At 29.6% G+C, this 25023-nt stretch overlaps 1 protein-coding gene across 1 annotated transcript in view; it reads left to right on the top strand.

Moving 5' to 3' along the window:
* Window positions 1-24060, top strand: part of LOC100209804 (protein dopey-1) — a 66698-nt gene extending 42638 nt beyond the window's left edge. The window contains exons 15-21 of the mRNA XM_065793626.1: window positions 7286-7510; window positions 7586-7891; window positions 9718-9948; window positions 21315-21424; window positions 21533-21800; window positions 22626-22754; window positions 22830-24060. Of these exons, the coding sequence (XP_065649698.1) occupies window positions 7286-7510; window positions 7586-7891; window positions 9718-9948; window positions 21315-21424; window positions 21533-21800; window positions 22626-22754; window positions 22830-23693 (2133 nt within the window). The 3' untranslated portion in view covers window positions 23694-24060. The remainder of the gene's footprint in view (window positions 1-7285; window positions 7511-7585; window positions 7892-9717; window positions 9949-21314; window positions 21425-21532; window positions 21801-22625; window positions 22755-22829) is intronic.
* Window positions 24061-25023: the final 963 nt, after the last annotated feature.

A 25023-nucleotide genomic window follows, 5' to 3' on the forward strand; every position in this document is an offset into this window, starting at 1 on the left:
GACTCAACCGACCACGTTTCTGTAGCTTCTTTAGGTGGTGCCAAAATTTCTACTGCTCCCTCGATTGATTTCCACTGTGATGCACTGATGGTCTTTGAAGAAAAAATATCTTCATTTGCACATAAGCTAATAACTGCACTCTTAAGATGTTGGACAGAAGCCATGCAATCCAGTTCACTATTCCATCTTGTGTCAACAGATTGGCATAACTGTCTAAAATTGATTCCTTGAGCGTCTGATTCTGATTCAAGCAACTCAGCTGCAACTGTTGACTGGTGAGTTAAAGAAGCCAAATCTTTGCATGTTTGCAACGCATCATCCATTCCAGCAGTCATTCCAAATAAGTCTCAAAATATGATTGTTGCACAAGTATTGGTCAAGGCACTTTGACAATATGACTGCAAGTTTAATGTTTCTTGCCTGGTCGTTCATGCAGTACATTGGCAAATCAGCAGGCAAATTTTGTTCTTCTAAGAAAGAATCCAGCTTTTCTTCAATTAAGATACCTGTGTGTCTGCCTGGAAACTGTTGGACATGGGGTGTTGGACATGGGTGGGAAAAGTCCAAGAATGTAGCTGTCCTGAGCTCTAGAAGTCCAAAGGTCAGAAGTAAATGCAGCACTTTTTAGATTTGGCGTAATCTCCATTATTATGCTCTTCATTCCAGCTTGAACTTCTCTTGACCGAATTGAAAGTTTTCTTGAATATGTTGTTCTGTGATGGAGGCTCAGTTTAGGGTTTGCAATGTCAAAGAATTTCTTGAAATCTCTTCCTTCGACTGCTGAAAAGGATGCCAGATCAGCGCAAAAGTAATTGTTTTTTGAAAATATCTCCAGATTTTGTTTTTTCTTGGTGACATTTTTGATCGTTGAAATGAGGCAAGAATATTTCTTTTCAATATGAACAATATGTGTCAAGTTGAATTCCACTGGTTAACTAATGAAATTAAGTCAAAAGTGCACCATTTTATACAAAAAGTTTTTGTATTTAAAATCTAATTAAAAATATTCAAAATCTAATTAAAATTTTTTAATTAGATTTTTTTTCTTAAATCTAATTAAAAAATCTAATTAAAAATCTAATTAAAATTTTTTAATTAGATTTTTTTTTTAAATCTAATTAAAAAATCTAATTAAAAATTTTTAATTAGATTTATTAAAATCACGGAGTCAAAATATTAATTAATTAAAAAAACAAGTTATTAGGCATTTTGTAAATTATAATAATTTTTAATTTGGAAAATAATATAATATTTAAGTCTCGTTCTACTTCTCGCAAGAATTTTCTATTTCTCGTTTCTCACGAGAAGTCCCATTTCTCACGAGAAACAAGAGCGAGACGAGATCTCGCTCATGGTTAATAGGATTCCAACAACAAAATTTATCCATCAAAGTCAACATTGTGCATAAAATTGTTGTAGATTATATAAAAAAATAAGGAATCTTTTAATTACTGAAATTGAAGGCAAAAAAAACCTGAATTCGGTGTAGGATTTTCTTTATCTTTTGATGAATGCACATCACTACATAACCATCTCTACTTAAATATTAATTAGCATGCAAAAAGTTGTGAGGTCTGGAGCTTAGGTTTACTTTGTACTACAAGATCAATGTCTGCAAATTTGTGTATTGAGCTATTAAAACAAGACTGCACAAAACTTGATTCGTGGAAAGATTTTGTCGGTATTACGATTAAAATAGCAAGTGTGGTGAAAATTTGGGAGATTATAACCTGTAAATCAACAGTTATGTTTTGCCCATGTTATGTAACTAGCAGTTATTGTAGTAGTATATCAAAAGTAGGGTATGAAAGGGTAGAAAGTTAAATAGATCAGCAGTTTGATGAAGACAATCAGATATAGAAAACAATTTTTGAGAGAGTAACTCTTGTGAGGATGAAAAATTTATAAAATAAGTAATAAATTGGTTGATTTCGATGCTGGTCATAATAGACATCGAGGAAACCAATAATATGTTACTGAAGATAAATCACAGGATCATGGGCTAGGTAAATGTAATACTAAAATCTCAGTATTAAAAATGTAGCATGGGAATACAAACTCTAGATGGATTTGTATAAGCATTTGAAAGTAGCTCATTATGCTGATTTTATGAAAAAATGCTTATTTTCAAAATCATTTATTTGCAGAATAAAAAATTACCTTAATTTTTAATTATATTTTTAGAATTTGTCTGAGAAAATTGCAAATAAAAAAAAAGATCATTTGGCCAAATTGACTTTTTCATTTTTCTGGTATTATTAATGACTTATTCATGTATATTAGCTTCGTTTGGCTTGTAAAGTTTTACATTTGAATTTATTATGCTATTTTTGGAATCCAACTTAAATCAAATTTTCATTTCTATTAAATCATCTGCATCTGATAAGTATCATTATTAATATTAGCATGCTTATCTCTAAACGTTTGTGAATGTATGTGTTTCATACTTTTAATACCAAATGAAATTGCTGCATTTTTAGGGAAATGCTTAAAATGATTGTTAGAACTTGGTATGTTTTTTTTGATAGCATGTATCAGCTCTTAGGCTATACTAATTTGCATTGGTTGCAACTTTTAAAAGATTTCAAGTGATGCAAGATGGGAAGAATATTTTTATCTGTTAGAGATAGGGCTGTTAATGGGTTGAGTCTAGTTTGAGTATCATAGGGCGCAGACCCAGGTTCAACTTGTATATATAAGTCTATGCTACACTGTGTGTCTTTTTTATAATATGTGGCTTTAATTTGGTGAGAGCATATATCAAAACTCAAACCTCTTGATATTAATGCTCTAACCACTGTGCCATGGCTGCTTTAAGTGAACCTCTTGATTCTAAGGCAAGTACTCTGACCATTGTATCACAGTTGCTGTTTGAACATGATAAGGTTTTTTTTCCTTATAAAGTATAATTTAAGATGGCCGCCATTAACAGTTAAAATTTCAAAAAAAAAATGAAAACAGAAAGCATTTTTGAAATAATTATTTTTTTATATTAATTTAAAAAATAACTTCATAAAAATTATAATTAAAATCTCTACAATCGCTAAGGGAAGCTTCCTAATCCTATAAACAACACTATATTTTTCCACTTTTTTGCTTTTTCTAAAATATTAGAAAAGTTTTATTTTAGTTTTCATTGCTGTTTTTCTCTGTTTATTAGAAAGTTAAAATTAGTAAATATAAAGAAAATTAATAGTAATATAAAGAAAATTAAGTTCAAAGTATACATACTAACAACTTCCCAGTTCATTTTATATTCAATTTTGAGAGTATACAATAGCTCCCAATGTGGTTGGCATCATATAAACAAAATTAATACAGTTTTTAATCAATAACTTTAGTTGTGGCTTTTCATAATTAAATTCTAAAGCTAACTAACTGAGTTGCTCCAATCTTAGTCTCTGTTTCTACTGTTGGTTCTGAGTCATTCTTTAGCTTTCATTTAGAGTTCATCATAAAAATTGGTTGTAAATTTTAAACAAAAATTATGAGATTTGCATCATTTTTACTCAATTAAGTAAAAACAATTTTAAATGAGACAAAAACTTCAACAAGGTTGCATAGCGGAAAAAAAATCCTTTTTTGCAAATCAGTACACTTATGTATTTACATTATATTTTCATGCAAAGCTTTTCATTTTAAAACAATTTTTAAGCCCAAGTTAAATTATTTTCAAGTTTAAAAATAATTAAATTAATAAATACCGTCAATTACAAAGGTCATTTTGGACAAAATGTCTCGTGCTCAAAATTGTATAACTGGAAATTTGACTAATTAACTCTCCACCGGTATCAGTTTATCCAATCATGCTTGATCAACATATCTTAACTCTAAATACACCTTAATTTATTCTTTAATTCTTAAGAATTCTAAAGAAAATCTTTTAAGTGCAACATGATTTTTGCATCTCTCTATTCTTTTTGTATATACAAAAAAAGCAGAAGGTCTTGACAGTGTTAAAATACTACTACTAGTGTGTTTCATGTGTTCCAAAAACTTAGAACTCACTACACAATTTGTTCAATAAAACATAGATATCTTCTACCTTTTTTCCACTTGCATGCCATATATTTCCTTGAGGTAGTAATCCATGCTGATCATTTTATAAAATGGGTCAAGCAATAACTAAAATGTCAGAAATAACTTTCCAATATTTTAAAAATTATTTTCTTCATTTTTTGACATATAAATTGAATACGATTGCTGTACACATCCATTATTTGTAAATAAATTTCACAAATATGAATAAAATAGTAGTTTCCTGTTGGATTTAATTTTGAGAAGAAAAGATTTATAACTTCATAAAAAAATTTTAAATAGCCACAATTATCTCTTAACTTGTCCACGCCACTTCATTTAGTGATTTTGTCTACTCCCCTTTATTTAGTGAATGTGTTCACCCCTCTTCATTTTGTGAATGTGTATAGATTAAATCAATTTCTTTTAGACAAGTAAATACATCTTAAAGACATATATAAGTAAAGTTTTACCTCACATCTTTACCTTTATTTTACCATCTTCGTTTTTACATCTAACACAACATTACACTATGGATCAGCACTAGGATACTTGAGATACTTCTTTTAACTGTTGCCATTTCAAAGTTGATAATTTGACATTTTCTCAAACTTTTACTATTAAATGTTTCATGCCTTCAATTGTTTTTTGAACAAGTAAATTTAAAATAGAGCATCTAACATGAAAAAAAAAGCATTTTTTCTGACTAGTTCAGTAATAAGCTTTTTTTTAAGAATTTTAACATTGCGTCATTTGTGGAAAAGCTATTTAAAACAATGCACATTATTTTTCTAATGTTCTATTTGTATAACTTTTTAAGAATTGTTTTATTTAGTGCTATTGCAGTATGAGGTGATTTAATATCAATAAAATTAAGTTTATGGTTTTTTAGTTGCCAATATTCTTAGTTCTAAGTGTTGTCAGAATGTTATAAGACCCTACCTGACCTTTTTTGTTAACAAGTCTCATGGGTCTTGATCTGGTGGGTTTCAGGTCTACAATAACAAGACCCAGATCCATTTCAAGTAGGTCTTGGTGCAGACTCAACTCATTAACAGCCCAAGCTAAAGATGATGCTGTGGCAAGCATTTAAGTGCTACCTACATATAGGTAGCAAATTCTTTAGCTTTCAAATTTTGAAAATCTTCTTATTTCATGCTCAAACACAGAATAAGAAACTCTTGTAATATTTATGATTTTGGTGAGTTATAGTTGATTTAATATGGTTTATGACTATAACAATGATGCAATATAAATCAAACAACAGGTGCCATCATAAAAACAAATACAAATTAGCTTGAAGAATTTTTTTTTAAATAAAAAAGGCTTTCCAAATGGCATGCATTATCTTAAAAGAAGTGCATACATTATTTAAAAGCAAATGATAAAACTCTTTTCTTCAAGCTTTTTTTAAGAAAAGAAAAAATACCAAAATATTAAATTAGAAGCAAGTTCGTCAAGACTTTTAACAATAGTTAGATGCATTATATAATCTGCATATAGAAGAAAGTTGAGATGGAAATATTTCTCTAATATTGTAATAAACAATATTTTGACACACTCAAATGAAATTTCTGTTATATATGCAACAATCAACAGATTTTTGCCACCAATTGCAATTACTGAAGATAAAAATAAAATTTCATTAAATAAAAAAATACTGATTATTGTTAAAAAAGATAATGTATTTGTATAACAATGAGTTAAGCTAAATAATTAAAAAAAATGAATTGATCATTAAACATGGGTTTTCCTGTTGTGCATGAAAATTATATTTTCTCAAAGGTTTGATGGTTATCAACTTTAGCAAGTATGCAATAGTAATCATACACTAGTAATCATATACACTAGTAATCAACTTAATAAAATTAAAAACTACTTGTTCAAGCTTTTAAAGAAAAAGAAATCCTTTTGTTTTATTATCTTTGTGTTTTATCAATAAACCTAATGGTTTATAGTAAAAACACAAGGTTAGGTTTCAACCGAAATTTCAGTTTTAGACAAAAATGTAAACAATCAAACTATTGATATTTTCAACAGTAATTTCAGTTTGTATCGTAGCCAAAATTCCAACTTTTTATGTTTAAATTAAAAAAAATTTTAGCAAAAAATATTTGTAAAAAATATTAAACTTTACTGTAGTAAAAATGGAAGAAAAAAATTTTTATATAAATTCAAAATTTTAATAAATATATACAGTTAAATCCAGATTTATACATACGGTTAAATCCAAGTTAGTCAAACACTGACTGACTTTTGTCATCTCTTTTTTTTTTTATCCTTTGAAATTTTGCAATTACTATTTGTAATTTGTAGCTTGTCATAACTAAAAACTTGTAATTACTCTTTGTAACATTGTAGCTAGTTGTAACTAATAGAAATTCTCTAATAAAATTATAACCTAAAACTGAAATAAAATCATAAACTTAATATTTTTTGTTTTCTATTTTACAAATCGTGGTCTTAATAGATTATTATAAATAATATATGTTGCAAAATAAAACAAAAGCTTCATGTAAATAAATTATTCACATGAAACTGAAATCATGACAAATATGTTAGGTAATTTATGATTATTGCATAATATACGACTTAAGTCTCAATCAAGCAGAAGGACAATAATAAATCGGTATTTTCATCTATACCTATGAATGATACAAAACAAATGAAAGAAATTTTGATTTTTAATGTATGCACCTCTCCAAGGCGTAGAAGATAAAATTTAAAATTAAAAAAAAAGAAATTTTTTTTAATTTTAAATTTTGGTGACAACTTTCTAATTAACTCTTTAACTTCGAAACAGGAACCTTGACGAACAAGGCCACTGTGTAGAGAAAAAAGTTGAGCATACTAATTCTTAAAGAAAATTGAATATTTGAAAAAAGATTTTTTTTTTAAGAAATATTTTGATAAAATAGTTTTATTTTTAATGATTACAATTTTTATGTTTTTAAGTTTTGAAATATATCTTAGATTTTACCAAAATTTAAGGTATGAAACATTATTTATTTGGGTATATTGGGCATCATTAAATCTTAGATATTAGATTTATGATGTTGAGTCAACTTAAATAAAATATTTAATTTTAAACTTGTGTAATATTTTATATAATAAACTCTGCATAGATATTTGTGTTTTTATAGTCACACAGACACACACACATGTATAAATAGACTTTTTTTAAAAACCTTTTTTTAAAAACAACTGTAATATATATATATATATATATATATATATATATATATATATATATATATATATGTTTAAGGCTGTGCGGTTGTGCATACTTCAGCTTCTTACACCAATTGCAATCAATTATACTGCTGTTTTTCTTGCATCGATTGCTGATGTATGGCACAACATGCATGATGCAAATACTTCAAAACTTGTTGGATTAACTGGTAAGGAATGGTTGTCATCAATTAACAAAAGATTTTTACCTGATATGTCTCAAGACCAGATGACACTGTTAGAAATTTCTCTAGCTATCAAGGTAAGAAGATATTTAAATTTAAATTTGTATAATGGTATCTTCACTTTTTATTTAATTTTTCCTATTTTTTGATAGGCTCTTAGTTTAGAAAAAGTCATAGAGACAAGTCGACAGGTAGCTCGCCAGCTTTTAGGAAACAAGGAACGCTTACAAAATGGGTCATCACTTGAAGTATATTTATTTCAGTTTTTAAATGAGCTACTTTTATCAGCAACTAATGAGGAACTCATAAACATCAAAAATTCCATTTTTATGTTACTTAAAGAAAGTTTACAATTAAATCTATCGCCTCCTTCGTTATTTGTATTATTCGGAATCCTAAATATTTTTGTGCACCGTGTTCCTTCTCCAGATGATAGACGTGCTCGCCGTGACTTGCAGGTTGGATTTACTGACAAAATATTGTAATACAATATTAATTTAATATATATTAATATATATTCATAAATTTCACTTAAATGATGATGGTGATGATTATGATCATCATCATTATGATGATGAAGATGATGATTATCATGATGATCATCATCATGATCACCATGATGATCATCATCATCGTTATGATGATGATGATCCTCACCATCATCATTAAAGTGATAATGATGATCCTGATGGTGATGATCTTGATGATGATAATCATCATAATAATCGCACCCGCTTCCAGACCAGGAGGGGGTGCGATCGCGCTCTATTTCTGACGACGCAAAATTTATTTACTTGCAACAACTTGGCCACAGCTTTTTAGATGCTTTAAGAACATTTAAATATATGTATGTTTCCATGTATGTCGGAAACTATTTTACACTCTAAAACAATTAAATTCGTAAATAATCTTTTGTAATCAAATGTTTTAATATTAGCAATGCGTTTTTAAACTAAGCAATGATTTACTTTTATTGATCGTTTATAAAAAGGAAATTTTTAATTTTATTTTTTAAACTTTATAAAGTTAAGTGAGTTTTATTAAAAATTATAATAAATAATTATATAGATAATGATATAGTTTTTTATTCTTTAAATGTCTTTTAAAAATGTTTGTACGATCGATTTTAAAAAAATAAGACTTTTAACAACAACTGCATTTTCAATAAAATTTAAAAAATAGTAGTCAACTAAGTTAATAAAATTAATAATCAAATAAACATTCAGAAACTTACAGGCATCTGAACATAAACATGCATATATACAAAGTGAATTATGAGTGGATAAACACTGCGCCAGAGATTTGAACAAAACACAAACATACATTTATATCAAGTGACTTACGGGTGAACTAGCAGCGTGCCAGCAGTCCATTCAGAACAAAAACATACAAATATATCAAAAACCCTACTCACTAAATACCGCCGGTGTACTTAGTGAGTAGGGTTTTTGATATATTTGTATATTGTTGGCTTTTAAGCTAGATTCCACTTCCTCTTCGTTGTTTTTCCTTTTCGCTGTTTCAGGGGTCTGGCGCATTGCGGAATTTTTTTTAACATTATAAAGACATCGCTAAAAAAAAGGTTGTTATAATATTTTTACGAAAAGCATGAAATGGTTATAAAAATATATTTACTTTTTTATTTATTATATAATTCAACTACCGTTAGTTTTATTAATATCTTGTTGAAATAAAAACCATAAATACTTAAATAATTATGTTGTACGCTTTGATATATTGAAGAATGATGGTTTCTTTACTAAACGATCATTAATAGTAAGTTGTTACTTTTTTTAAAGTGTCGCCTAATTTTTTTCTAAAAGTTATAAAAGAGAGAATTTTAGAAATAATTTATTCTAAACGTAATTTATTTTGTTTAGTTAAGTTTTTTTCTTCGTTAAGAATTTCATTTCTTTTTTTAACTAATTTTTTTAGAAGTTGTCTCCCGCCAAGTTAAGATTTTTTTTGCGCTCTTTGAAATGTTCTCGATGCATCAAAAAGCCATGGCCATGTTGTCGCAATTAAATATTATATGCGTGGTCAGATATAGAGTGCAATCGCACTCGCTTCCCGATTAAGTCTGTGATGGTGATGATTATGATGATAATGATAATCATGATGATGATGAAGAAGATGATTATCATGATGATCATTATCATGATAATCATCATAATGATGATCCATATGATGATCACTATAATTATGATGATGATAATCATGGTTGTGATCATGATGGATTTACTAATTAAAAAAAAAATCAGTTAAAAACTTTGATTAATTTTAGGATTTAGCACAGAAATATGTAGAAAGTCTTAACAATATAGCTGGAGCATCATTGGAAGGATCAGCTTGGTTTAGAAAGAGTCTACAGGTTATAGCTCATATTGATGATGATAGCCATGAAGAATCTTCAGTTTCAGAACGATCTTCTGTTATGGAAATTTCTCAACCAAGTCCTACAGGCATAATTAAAACTTCACAGTTTAGTGTGCCAGCACTACTTATACTGGCTGAGGTAAATATTTTTAAATACATAATAATACGAAGTAAGTACATCAAAGTTAAAGTTACACTTTGTTTATAATAATCCTAAACTATGCTGCTAAGTATTTATTTATTTTGAATTTAATGTTCCTTTTTAATGCTTTTTTTTAATGCACTTTTGCCCGAATTTGAAATTAATTTTGAGGCTTGCTAAAGTCTTAAAAATTTCAATTCATCCTAAATGTCTTGTAGAATGTCAATGTTTGAGAAATCTACAACTTTTTTTTTTTAAGATTATAACGCAGGCTGACAAAATAAAAAAATTTACAATTTTTTCAATACAATTTTTCACCATCATGTCAAGTTGTAAAAATATTTGATTCTAATTTTTAGTATTTGGGGTAAAATTGTTAATATTGTAAAAAAAATTATTCAAAACTTTTTCAGCGTGGGTCTCAAAGAAGCATATTTTAATTCAGATTTTAATAAACATGAATTTTTTTACTTAATATTTTTTAGCAAAAAAGTTTTGTAAGACAATTTTAGCAAAGTATTTTCAGCAATAATATAAAAAGTATTCATTTTTATTACAAATGAATGTTAAGCATGTGATCGTTAAATTCCGAGTGATGAATTTTGTTTTAAAATTTGTCGTTAACACATTTTAAAGTTTTTTTTTATTTTGCATAATTACATTAGGTAATGATGGTATTAATTAAAAACATCAACAAATAAGTCAAAATATATCTCTTTATTAAAATGTCATTGAAACAGTTAAAAAAATTAAAAAAAATAACAGCTATATACAAAATCCTTCTGCATCATTACTTTCAATCACTAAAGCATCTGAATCTAGCAAAACTACTGTTTATATGGTCATAAAACAATACAAGAGCTCTCTATCTATTGAATGAGCAAAAAGATCTGAAAGAAAGAGTGACTCTAAGGATAAGAAAGCAGCAACTAGTATTTGACAATCATTCGCACAAAATCCTGGGTTATCGAACAGTGATTGAGCCAAAAGGTATAAAGTTTTTTGTCAGCAAAGTTAAGAAATTTAACAATTTTAAGTCTTATCGAGTCATTAAATATCCAAACCGATCAGATAAGCAATCGTAATTATGGAATCAATAAAGTACTCAGGAAATTTTGTAGCAGTTTAATTGTAATTATGGAATCAATAAAGTACTCAGGAAATTTTGTAGCAGTTTAATTGTAATTATGGAATCAATATAGTACTCAGGAAATTTTGTAGCAGTTTAATTGTAATTATGGAATCAATAAAGTACTCAGGAAATTTTTGTAAGGAAATGACTGCTTAAACTCGAGCTCAAAAATTTTATGACAAAGTACTTACAAAATTTAATGGCTGCATAATTATGGATGACAAAACATTCATCAAATGTGAATTCAAACGGCTCCAAAATTTTACACTTCAGTTGTTTGTGTCAGCAACAAGTTCAAGTAAAAATCATTGGATAAGTTTAGGAAAAAACTTCTCTTGTGGCAAGCAATATGCAGCTGCCGTTCACGTTTTTGTCTCAAAATCTTGAGCTTTTGTCGCATTGTTGACTTTAAACTTGGATGTTTACATCGAAGAATGCTTGCAAGCTAGACTTTTGCCATTTTATTGAAGTCACAATTTCCCCTGTTTGTTCTGGCTTGATCTTGCTTGTAATTATTCTATGAAGACCGTAGAGTGGTACAATTCACAAGAAATCAAATTCATACTAAAAAGCTTGAATCTACCAAACTGCCCGCAGTTGAAGACCACTACTTTGAAGACCACTACTTTGAAGACCACAGTTATTTGTAAAGAGTAGATTGAAACAATTTGGTAGATATTTTTAAAATATTTATAGGTATTTATTCATAAATATTTTTAATAAATAGAGAGTTAACTCAGTCGTAGACATTTCTGATAATCAACCTAAAGTTGTAACAAAAAGGTCCTTTATGTTGCTGTTGCTGTTGTTTTGACGATGAACACCAATAGCACTAACAGAAACTTCTTTTATGAACAATATGGTCTTGTTAATATTCTGATATTAATAAGCTGATTCCATCAACAGCTGGTTATTTCAGAGTTCAAAAAACCTAAAACCAACTGGCCTCAGAACCATTAAACTGAATTTTGGAGCTGTACCCTCATTAAGAGATAACAGAAAGAATTACATAGCCACTAACAAGAAGGCACAAGCAAAAATCCATGTGTAGCGTCAAAAGAAATCCAGTGTTTTTCAACCTAGGCACAATACTGGGTAACACAGGTTACTAGCCAGCCTATTTGATGAAGAAGGGGTGTGAGGCTAGTTGATAAATTTTTTAGGCTTACTCATAGAGTTTTTGCTTAAGACTATGAGTAAGCCGAAGACTAGATCTTCTACAAGTCAGTAGCCAGATGCATTTAACATCTGCCCAAAATAAGTGTTTTTATTAAGTCACAATCTTTAGCCTTTACTCAACTAAGAGCACAAAGGCAGGGGGTATTTTAAGTCAGTCAGTCAGTCATTTTAACTTCTCTTAGCCAAATCCTACAAGGCATTAGGACTTATAGCAGCTTGGAATAGATTACATGTTCTGGATAACAAGCAGAAATAAAACAAGTTGCATCTGGAATAGTTCATATATTTGACATAGCATTTGTAGTACTTAGTATATTATTAGCAGCTCTTGAAATTAGGCATCATTCAGTAATGCTGAACTAGCTGCTGACCTAAAAATTCTTACCTCGTTTCTATTTGTTTTTATTCGTTGCGATTTTTTACCAAACTCATTTCTATGTTGTTATGTGTTAAAAATTTTGTGCTGATCTTATGTCAACCTCAAATAGTCAACATTTTTTTGCTGATTTTTTTTTAATTCTGAGGGCTTCATTAGTTACATCATAATAGTTTCAGCAAAACAAGTTTCCAGTAGCAACAAAACAAGTTTCCAGTAGCAAAGTCGTTATATTTAATCCTGATGGTGACCATGATCCTAATGGTGACCATGATCCTAATAATAAATCAAGAATGCATCAGACTGCCAAAGATGTGTATCGAAATTTGCTAAGAAAATTGTGCGCCAATGATGATAAATCTTATTTTACTTTGGCTCACAGCACAACCAATGGCAATAGTATTTTTTACTCAAGCAACATTGAACAAACTCCTGCGCTAGTAAAATATAGAAAACTGCAAAATTCTACCTAAAAATGCTTGTCTGGTTATGCATTTCTGATAAAGGGGTGTCAAAACAGTACTTTTTTCCCCAAAGGTTTTGTATCTAATCATAATCTTTTCCTGGAGCATTTCGTCAAGAACCTATTTGTTTTTTTAGATGTTGTTTTCAACATCTTTGCTTCCAACAAGACTGCAAGCAACTACTATAAGAAAAAAGATGAGAAAAATGAAGTTTGTAAAGCAAGATAACAATTGACAGACAACTTAAAAGATTGCAAATTATATGAATCAGGAAAACAAGATAAAGGAAGCGAATTCTAAAGAACCGATGTTCGAGGAAAAAAACTAGATGAGTAAGAGTTTTTGGAGCACTTAATTACAGTCACAGAAAAATGATGAGACTTAATTGAATGACAAGTAACACAAGAATAAATTTTAGTAGATGGCACAAGAGATGCTAGCTCTTTAGAGCAGTGCCCATTATGATGATGTGTCATAGATTAGAGGTTGGCTGCAAGAGCAGGCCAAACTATGTTTACAATGCGTTTTTGCACCTTGTTTAAAAGAGAAAGAGCATCATTAGAAGATCTGCCCCAGATATGGCAACAGTATTCCATACAAGAACGGATTTGAGATTTGTAGAGATAAAGAATAGAATCTGGAATAAGAAAGTGGCAAGCGCAATAAAGATATGCAACCTTAGCAGATGCTAATTTTGCAACAGATTTGATATATGGTTTCCAAGAAAGATTGGAAGTAAGAGTTAATCCTCGAAGATGAAGGGTAAATGACTCATCGAGTACATTACCGTTCATAAATATAGGGAGATCTAAATTATTGCAATAACGATTGGCTGAAAAAAATTGAGTTTTATCTGTATTGAAGTTCACCAGCCAGCCACTGTGAGCCCCATGCTGTAGCAGAAGTGAGATCCTTTTTAAACTCAAACGTCCCCTCCAAGCAATCAGATAGTGTTGGTTTCTTATCACAACAAGAATAAATGGTAGTATCATCAGCAAACAATGCCATTTTAGATGTGAGAATATCTGGAAGATTGGTAATGTGAATTAAAAAGAGTATAGGGCCAAGGATAGAACCTTGACGAACCCCTGAAGTTACAGAATAAGAAGAAGAGTGTTGTCCATCGAGGACAACTTTTATTCTACGATTGGAAAGGAAAGATTCAATAATCTTAAAGATGATGCCAGATACACCATAAGAAGAAAGCTTATGGAGAAGGCCAGCATTCCAAACTTTATCAAAAGCTTTTGAAATGTCAAGAGCGATGGCCTTAACCTCTCCACCTTTGTTTAATGCACGATAAAACCTATTTGTTATTACTGTTAGCAAATTAGTTGTAGAACGAGAAGATTGAAATCCATATTGGTCAGAAAGTAAGTTATTAGATTCAAGATAAGAAATTAAGTGTTTGTTAATTGAAGATTCAAAAACCTTGCTTATGATAGGAAGAAGACTAATAGGACGGTAGTTAGACAAATCAGATCGCTCCCCAGAATTTTTGAAGATAGGGATAACAGATGCAGCTTTCCAGCAGGCTGGAAAACAAGACTCTGATAAGCACTTGTTGAATAGTTTTAAGAGTATAGACGACAGCTCTGGAGAACACTTCTACAAGACAATAACAGGTATGTTGTCCGAGCCACAAGCTGTAGAAGAGTCTAGGCAGGAAATCACTTTAGATACAGAAGCTGGAGTGATATGAATATCAAGCAATGGATTAACCTGTTTGTTGGCAATATCAGGTAGAACGCAACTAGTGGAATCAAGAGACGATATTAATGAAAAGTTCTTAGCAAACAATTCAGCTTTGTCTTTAGGTGAGGTGACAAAGTCTGAACCATACAAGAGAGGTGGAGTTATAGATTTGTCCTTATTATTGATATAATTAAAGATTCTCCAGAAGTCACGAGAGCCTAATTTTTGAGATGAGATACGAGATTTCATGACCTGAGAATAGCAGGTTTTGGCGTTAAACAAAACTTTTTTACAATTGTTTCTAGCAGTAATAAACAGACATCTGTTGTCTGGAGAATTGTTTTGCTGATAAGTATGGAAGTAACGGTTTTGATTGGCAATTGCAGCAGCACAGTGTGAGGAAAACCATGGAGGAGAGTGAGGCTTGACCTGGAATCGTCGAGAGGGAACAAAAGATTCCATGCCAACCTGAATCCACGAAGTTATGTAAGAAGCACATTTGTCGACAGGATGACAAAAGATATCTACCCAAGAGCCATCACGAAGAAAATCATGGAAAGAATCCTTGTCAGCTTTACTGTAGTTGTAAGAGGTTCGATAGTAGGGGGCTTCAGGTGATGAAAATGAATCAGATATTAGTTTTAGAGAGATCAAACTGTGATCAGAAGCACCTAAAGGTGATTGTGGAGAAACTGAGCACTGACTAGGATCAGAAACAAGACATAAGTCGAGTAGAGATGGTAAATGTTCAAGTTGTCTGGAAAGCGAGTTGGAAAGTTGGCTATTTGAGTTCGGGATTGAGAAAGGCAAAAGTTATGGGCTTTAATGCCTGCAGAATCACTGACACTAGAGCCAAGCCATTTAGAGTGGTGAGCATTAAAGTCACCGACAACAACTATATTAGCTGATGGATAAAGAGAGAGGGCTTGGTCAATATGATCAGGAATAACATCAAAAAGAGTGCAGTCTTGAGATGAAGGAGAGCGATATAGAACAAAGAGAAAGGCAATAGAGTGAAGTGACGAAAGTACATGAAAGAATAGTCTGTGGATTCAAACCTAGTTTCATGACAAACGGCTGAATTCTTACGAATGTAAATGCCCAGGCCAAGCATGTTACTATTGGAGTCTTTACGAATTAAAGGAAGATAACCATCAACACTAAGATCACAAGATGAAACAGCTGAACTGAAATTAGTCTCACAAAAAGCAAGTAGGTCTGGTGAACTTTGCAAGAGATAAGTCTCAACAGAAGAAAAGTTACTTCGAAGACCACAAATATTAGTGAATGATAGGTTTAAAGAACTTGGCGATGATGATGGTTTTTTGTGATTTATAGTTTTTAGTACTTTATTCCTTTTTAAATTTGTTGAAGAACTTGACTTTATAAAAAGTATATCAAAATGATGACCAAATCTTATTTTGCCATGATCTGGCTTTATCACATTATACCAAACAATGGCATAATGTCATTCTTTGAAAAGAATTCCATAAATTATGTGGATAAGGTTGATAACCTGTCAAGCAAACCAGAGTGTAATTCAATTGAGGATTTTCAGAGTATTCTAAAAAGAATCGTCTGTGTAACAAACTGGCAAATTATTTTTAGCTCAAAAACATAGAGAGTAATAGCAACTTATAAATTTTACAGAAAATCTTTTGTTTGAACATTTTTTTAAAAAAGTTTAAATCTCCATTAAAAAATATCTGACATGTTAACCTGTTAAATTTTAGTAATTTTTGAAGTAAATGTTGAGTTTTAATTTCACAAAAACTTATCCAAATACAGTTAAACCAGTTCTGTCTTTTAAATAAGAAATAGTAAACAACCATGTTTGAAATATGACAGGGAATGGAGCTGGGTTTGATAAAATATAGCTGGGGCTGGGTTTGTGACCGGGGCTGCATAAACTATTATACATCCTAAAGTTTTTGGTTGTTTTTTTTTATATTTATGTTTTATTTTACATATATAAATGCATGTATACTTATATATACATTGTTATAATTAACATGATCATCATAATCATCATCAAGCTTTAGCCTTTCAATTTTATGCTGTTTCTCTAATATAATCTTGAGCGTCTTCTTTCCTTAACTAAAGCTCGTTCATGCAATATGTAATGTACTCTCGCTACCTCTCTACATGCTGATACCCAAATCACTCTAATCTCTGTCTAAGACTCTGTTATTCACAGTTTACTAAATCTTATGATTTATCTCAGATGTTAGGTTCTAGAGACTTTTGGAAAGTCTTCAACATAAATATATAGTCATAAACTAAATAAGTCTAATATTTAATTTCAAATTTGTGGGTCTGATTTTATTAATTCTCCCCAGAATAAGGCAGAGTTATTTTCAAAGAACTTTTCCTCTAATTTGTCTTTTATATCTAATAGCCACGCCTTTTCTGCCATTCCATTTAAACAAATTAACCCATTGTTAGACATCCAAATCACTCCAATACAGTGGTTCTAACTTTTTTAATTTCTAGGAAACACTCTGGCGTCTTTTTTACATCCCACCTCCACTGGGGGTGGGGGTCTTGCAGTGGCTTGTGAATGTGGACATTTTGGGCAACAAAACTCATTTACTGCAAACAACTATCGCAATATTGTTGGGATTCTGATATTGACGAATATCCTCTCACTCTCAGATTATTGATCTGATCACTCTTCTGTAACAGAAAATATGTTTTTAGATAAAGTCTGAAAACACATTATAAATGTAATTAAACCTGCTCTATCTGCCAAGCTTAAGCTGCTCTCCCATTGTCGTAAGGTTGTATTTCTTTCTTTTTTCTACATATACTATTATGGTTACTGCTCAAACGAGCTATTATCTCTAGCTCGATCAATCAAAACTCATTCTCGCTAGGCTTCTTATTCAGCAAGTCTCATTCTTATACTGTGTCTGTCTCTTGATGCTATAAAAACTTTTTTTAATCCAGATTTTTTTACTTGTACATTGACAAAACCTCATGGCTCTTACCCATCTTCATGTTTTTCTTATACAATCTACAACCTTTTTAGTCTTCAGTTAACTGTTTCTTTGCTTTTTAGCCCTATCCTCTATTTTCTAATAACTCATAACTTCATAGTGGTTCCAATCTTATTGGAAGTGAATTAGTTTGAAAAAATATATAAATATATTCCAGTATTTAATAAATAGTGAATGTATGCATAAATTTATAATATATAAAGTATTATAAATTTTTTTCTAGCCCCAGTTATCAACCCCTGCTAAATCTTATAAGTTTGCCAGAGCCGAGTTTGCAAAAAGTCACATTTGTAACCAGGGCCAGGGCCCCAGTCATTTACTAATAAAAAATAATAACTTTAACTAAATTAAAAAAAGGTTTTTATTTTTTTTAAAGCATTACTATTTTTAGACAATGATCTAAAATGGCATAAGCATAAGTAAAGTCAGTAGTTACTGACACTTTGCACAAAGAGCACAAAAAACGGAGTCGAGAAAAATCGAGAAAAAACTCTGTCAGAGTTGAGAAAAAATCAGAGTTTCGATAATATTTTGTTATAAATTAAAAAATTAAACTATCTAGTTGATAATTAAACATTGTTCTTGCATATTTTTTTTTAATTTTATATATTTCAATTTATAATTCATTATAAGTTTTAAAAAAATTTATATTTTTATATTTCTTAGTACTTAATTATTTTTTTTATCACAATTTTTAAAAGAACAAGTTTTATCTAATAAATAGCTTTCTAACTGGCATCGGTTAGGAAGAAGGTGTTAACTTTCAGTTAAATGCCGTTCCGCAGTGCTTAAATATGGTACCTAATTTTATCATCCACCTACAGCCGTCCGTAGTTTTGCCTGCAATATCTTCACCATCTATACCAAATGCTTTTAATTTTTCCGTTATCAAAATGTTTCATGTTTCGACAGAACTAGGAGATGACAATCTCACCATTCCTAAACAATACGTTCTGTCGTGATGAACATTTAAAGTCTTGTATTTTCTACCTCTATTGCTACACCATTCATCGCTTGTCATTCCAAATTTTTGTCCTTTCGCTTTCAATGAAGCCAATTCAGCGATCATTAAATATTTGGCTTCAGCATAAAGCATCCTAATTTTTTCTGAAATTGTTGACGCTGACTTGGGCAAACTATGCCCATAATTTTCAAAAAGCATTCTTAGTGTTTCAGATTGAGTTATGGACCTAATCAAATTCCATCAAGAGCTGTCAACTTGGTAAGAAGATAGTTTAATAACATCTTAGTCAAAACTGGTCTGGAACTGGATGGTTTTAAATCTATTTTCTCGCAACTTTTGACATGTCCAATTAGGTCGTTTGTGCTGCATCCTTGCAATCTTTTGCAATCTTTGTATTTTTCTTCATTTACCACAACTTTATCAAAGTAATTCCACGCTTCCGAAACCATTTTTCTTTATGAAAGAAAAATTATCAATTTGATTATGACCTCAGATATATATATATATTTTTTATTTTAACTGTGATAAATTTGAAGTTAATAATTAAGTTCTTTAATCTAATAGGTAAGTATAATTAAACATTAATTATTATCACTTGTTATCACTGATAACATTTTATTACACAATTTTGCCAAAATGCTCAGTGAGCCGGATTTAAGACTTATGGTGGACAAAATTATTTTGATCATACGATATATGACACAACTTGTACAAAATAAAAGTAGTATATGTTTAAAACTTACCTCATTATTTTAAGACCAGTTTTTGTATATATTATAAACAATGATCTTGACTAAATTTTTTTTTTGTTTGTAAAGGTAAACTATTGAGTAGTTAAAATATATTAACTAATATCACATACACATAATATTTTAAAAGTTACTGTTTACCATATCTTCGCTAAAACATTAAAAAACTTTTTTGACAAAAAAAAAGTATTTTATATCGCATTAAATTTTATTATATCGCAATTGATTTTTGTGGATTTAAAAGATACTATTATTAAAATGATACTATTATACTCAAAAGCGTTTTTGAAATAGTACAATGGAAAAGTACGAGTATGTTTTATTATATGGTTTTTAATAAAGTAAGCTTTTTTTTTGAGAATTTTTGCAACACCACCACCTGGCCCCCTGTGCATTACCAATTGCTTTGCGATGTAAATTAGTGTTGTTATTGAACAAAGAGAACACTTACATTTGAAAACAACAAGAACTATTGTAAAAGCCAAGTAGAAATAAAAAAAGAATTTAATTATTTTACCAGTTAGAAAACTGATATTTTCCAAAAACTTCTCTGAAGTTTCTCGATTTCTCTCAAACTCCTAAACTCCAAAAAACCGAGAAAAATCCGACGAGACGGAGTTCTGAATGGATCCATTGGCATTGAGTTTAATAAAAAGAACTTTTACTTGCATAAATTCTGATAGTGAAAACTTTATAATTGACACTAGTAAAATCTCCTCTCAAATTTGAAGTGCCAGTCTGGAACCCAACTCTAAAAATTGACATATTAGAACTTGAAAAGAAGAGCCACAAAACTTATTCCTGAACTTAAAAACCTACCCTATGAAGAGAGGCTTTGGAAATTAATTTTAATGACCTAAAAAGATTGCAGATCTAGAAAGGATTTAATGTATCACAATAAATTAAATTGGGCATTGGTTCAAAATTCAATTTCCTCAATAGCAAGTAATGGACATACATTGAATTTGTGTGGGCAATGTATTAGAATCAAACATGAAAAAATTAGGCGTTCTTTAAGAATTAACTTTTTTAGTAACAGATGACAACTATGACAACTATGTTGTTCACTTAAGGTCCTTAAACTGTTTTAAGGCTATTTTGACAATTTAAAACAATAGCAGCTGTTATAGCAACTTTCCATGCTCTGCATCAAAGTTGCTATAACAGCTGCTATTGATGTAAAATCAATAAAAATCAAAAAGTTGCTATAACAGCTGCATGATGTAAAAACAATATACATAATGCATATTTTTTTACATCAAAAGTTGTTACTATTATTACTGTTACTATATCTTTAATTTGTATTAAAAAACGTTAAATTAAATATTTAGCAGATTTTATTATACCAACTTTATTCAGATATTATTGCCAACTTTATTCAGATATTATTTCAACCAAATTTTCAGGTTCAGTTTCCAACTGAACCTGAAAGTTTGGTTGAAATTGAAGATATTAAAATCAACACAGAAATAGATATTAAAAATTCAAAATTTAGTTTTAAATATTTTACCTAATTTAGATAAAATATTTTTACACTTTTTCAAGATAAAGTACTTTTTAAGAAACCTTGTTTAAATGTTAATGTTCAGAACTGCTTGCACCTAGCTCAACACTTGTTACGTCTAACATAAAGCCCGTTTTGCCTTAAAAAAACTAGTTACATCTGGTATAATTTATATTATATCTGACATTTGTTATATTATATTTGACATTTGTTGTACTTATTATAGCATTAATTACATCTGTTACAATTTTGTTTAAACATGAACTGCTGACTTGTTATATATTTTGTTTCAATTTCTTAGTATTTCGCTTCGATGTACGATTTGCTTTATCTCAGTGAAGAGAAGGATAAAGTAGCTGCATCTCTGGTGTATTTACTCTATAATGTGATTCCATATTTAAAAAATCATAGGTTGTCATTTGATTTGCTCACTAAAATTCTGCTAAATGTTTTTTTTTATATATTTTTTTATTATGACATAGATCATCGTGTATTGTATTTTTAAATTTATATTTATAGCCAACAGAATGTTCCAGGTTACCGTGCATGTAGCGCTTTACTAGCAGCTGTTTGTGATTACCAATATACACTTCGCGCTTGGAAAAAAGATGTGTATGAATTGTTTTTAGAAGCTGAATTTTTTCACATGGATTTAATATCATTAGAATTTTGGCGAACAATAATCGATCGTTTAATAACGTACGACAGTACAATGTTCAAAGATCTGATGCAAAAAATTGCCCTCTCTCAAAGTGGAGCTATAAATATATTTGCAAATAGAGAGCAGGTGAGTGTATATTTACAAGTTTATTTACAAGTTAAAAACTGGCTGATATGTTCTTATTAAGTGTACTAGTTTATTTACATCCAAATTTCAACTTTGATAAAGTGTTTAACTTATTTAAATAATTGTTTTTCAAATTATTTTACTGCTTTTTATTATCATAATATTGTGATACATCAGTATAATATAATATATTACATATAATAATAAAGAAAATTTAAAATTTATAGTAGCTATTGTTAAAAATAAAATTAAAATCAAGACAAATAATAAAAATAAATTTTACTATATATATATATATATATATATATATATATATATATATATATATATATATATATATATATATATATATATATATATATATATATATATATATATATATACACACACACACACATATATATACATACATATAATATTGATAATTAAATAAACAAGTAAAAGATTTTTTTTTTTTCAAAAGCTCACATCATGGTCTTCTCACAATTGCGTTATAAAATTGTTTATTATAATAAAGCGTATATCTTAAGTATTATAATAAAACGTATATCTAAAGTATTATAATAAAGCGTATATCTTAAGTATTATAATAAAGCGTATATCTTAAGTATTCTAATAAAACGTATATCTTAGGTATTATAATAAAACGTATATCTTAAGTATTATAATAAAGCGTATATCTTAAGTATTATAATAAAGCGTTTATCTTAAGTATTATAATAAAGCGTATATCTTAAGTATCTTTTTTAAAAACTTTTCAAATTTGACTCTTAAATTTAAAACTAGCTTTTATTATAATTTTGCTATAAATTTTATAATTTTCAGGAAATGGAGCAGAGAGCTCAATTGCTTAAACGGTTATCATTTATTATTTTTTGTGGTGAGTTTGATCAGTATCATCAATATCTTCCCGATATTCAAGAGCGTCTAGCGGAAAGTATAAGGCATTTGCAGGTGGGTCTTCTAAAATACGTTTTTTCAGTATAATTTGATATTAGTTTTTAAATTTTTTTTAATGTTTGTTTTTAGGGTCCTTTTTTGCATGAACAGGTTTTTTTATGTTTTCGTGTTTTGCTTACTCGAATTTCACCCAACCATTTGGTTTCGCTATGGCCACCCATTCTAACAGAGCTTGTTTTTGTTTTTGTGCATATGGAGTATGAACTTTCTAGTTTAGACAAGCCTAAATCTAAAACAAAAGCTATTGGACTGGAGTCTTTTTTAGGTGCAAATGGATATTTTAAAGACCCTGTTAAGTGGCTACGTTTATATTTAGCCGTTTGTAAACTTCTTGATTTTCTTCTTGTTTTACCTTGTGATACTCTTGCCTATTATCAGGTATATAAATGGGCATTTAGTGACTCACCTGGCGTTTACTGCAACAAATTTTTACAAGAATTAGAAGAATCTGATACAGCAGCCATTAAAATAGATATTATAAACGAACATAAATCGCGTATTAGGCGCGATAGCAAAAATAAAGATCATCTTAAGGCCGATGTAAAACCTGTAGAAATTTCAAAAATGGCGGCTCTTAATGCTCCTATTTCTCAACAACAGAAACAATCACAGAAAGAAAAGAAAAAAAAGCGCAATAAAGAAGATGCGAATAGCAAAAATTTATGCTCTACATTTTTACCTTACGTATCTCGAATTGTAAAGATTTTTTTAAGGCAAAATCTTCCTGAGGATAGCTGGCTAGTACCAGCTAGATCTCCTGGAAAATTAATTATTCAACTGACTAAAATACAAAGTATCTATGATCTTATGCCATTCTTTCTTTGTGTAACTGGAGAACTTGCTGCGGAAGATGTAGATGTATTAAAATTTAGCAAATTTCAAATTAGTGAAGTTGAAGAGTTAATCAAAAGAGATTTTATCGAACTGACGTGAATTTTTATATTTTGACGCATTTTTTTTATATATTTTGCTTTATTCAAGTCGCATTTTACAGCAATTAGACGGGAAATTCTACACTACTTTTGTCGCTTTTACAAGTTTTAATATCTTAAATGCCATTTCACAAAAATGTTCTGCCTTTTTTTTTCGGCTGGGTACGCATTTTACTATCATCAATTAGATGACAAAAACATTTGTATTTATAAATGAATTTATTTTTTAATCTTCTTACGTATTTATTTATTTGATTAAGATATTAAAATAGTTTGCAAAATTTATTTTTAAATTGTTTAGTTTATGGATTTTTAATTTAGGACAAGATAAGATTTCACTAATTTAATAGTGTATTTACTTTGAGGTGCTACAATTTGCCTATTTATCAAGTTTGAAAAATATATATTTATTTTAGTTTTTCTTTAACAATGCATGGTATATATATAATGGTGTGTGTGTGTGTGTATATATATATATATATATATATATATATATATATATATATATATATATATATATATATATATATATATATATATATATATATATATATATATATATATATGTTTAGAGACAAAGTTCTTCAAGTTTTATTCATCACAAAGTTCATTATTTGTACACGAAAATTAATAAACTAATCAAAAGTATTAAAAAAAGTTGATTTCCTTCAGGACAAAACAAGTGCAACTCGACAAAATGTTGACCAAGCTGTATTTCGCTATCAATATTTCGTGGTGAATCCTTTGTTGTTGATCACAGCCTTGCATCTCGAGGCATAGATTCAATCAGGTGATCAATGAAACTTTGTGGAATCGCTGCCCAGGCCATTTGGATTTGTTCAAACAGTTAATCCTTATTACGAACACCTTCACGATTAATTCTGCGGTTGACGATCTCCCACAGGTTCTCGATAGGGTTGAGATCCGGAGATTGAGGCGGCTAATCCATCATCGATAGGTGGTTGTCTTGAAACCACTGCTTGACTACTTTTGCAGTGTGTTTCGAATCGTTGTCTTGCTGAAAAACCCATTTTATTGGCATATTCCATTCAGCATGAGGTAACATAACATCTTTCAGGATATATTTATACATGAAACGGTCCATTATTCCATCGTTTCGATGTATTGGACCTAGACCGTTAGCAGAAAAACACCCCCAGACCATTACATTGCCTCCACCATGCTTCACGGTCTTATGGCAGTAACGTAAATCGAGGCGTTTTCCGGCCGGTCGACGTACACGGCAAATGCCTTCGCTCCCAATGATGTTGAACTTCGATTTATCACTGAACAGGACAGTTCGCCATTTCTGCTCATTCCAGTCAATATGA

The sequence above is a fragment of the Hydra vulgaris genome, chromosome 03 (assembly GCF_038396675.1).
Source record: "Hydra vulgaris chromosome 03, alternate assembly HydraT2T_AEP".
Lineage (NCBI taxonomy): Eukaryota > Metazoa > Cnidaria > Hydrozoa > Anthoathecata > Hydridae > Hydra > Hydra vulgaris.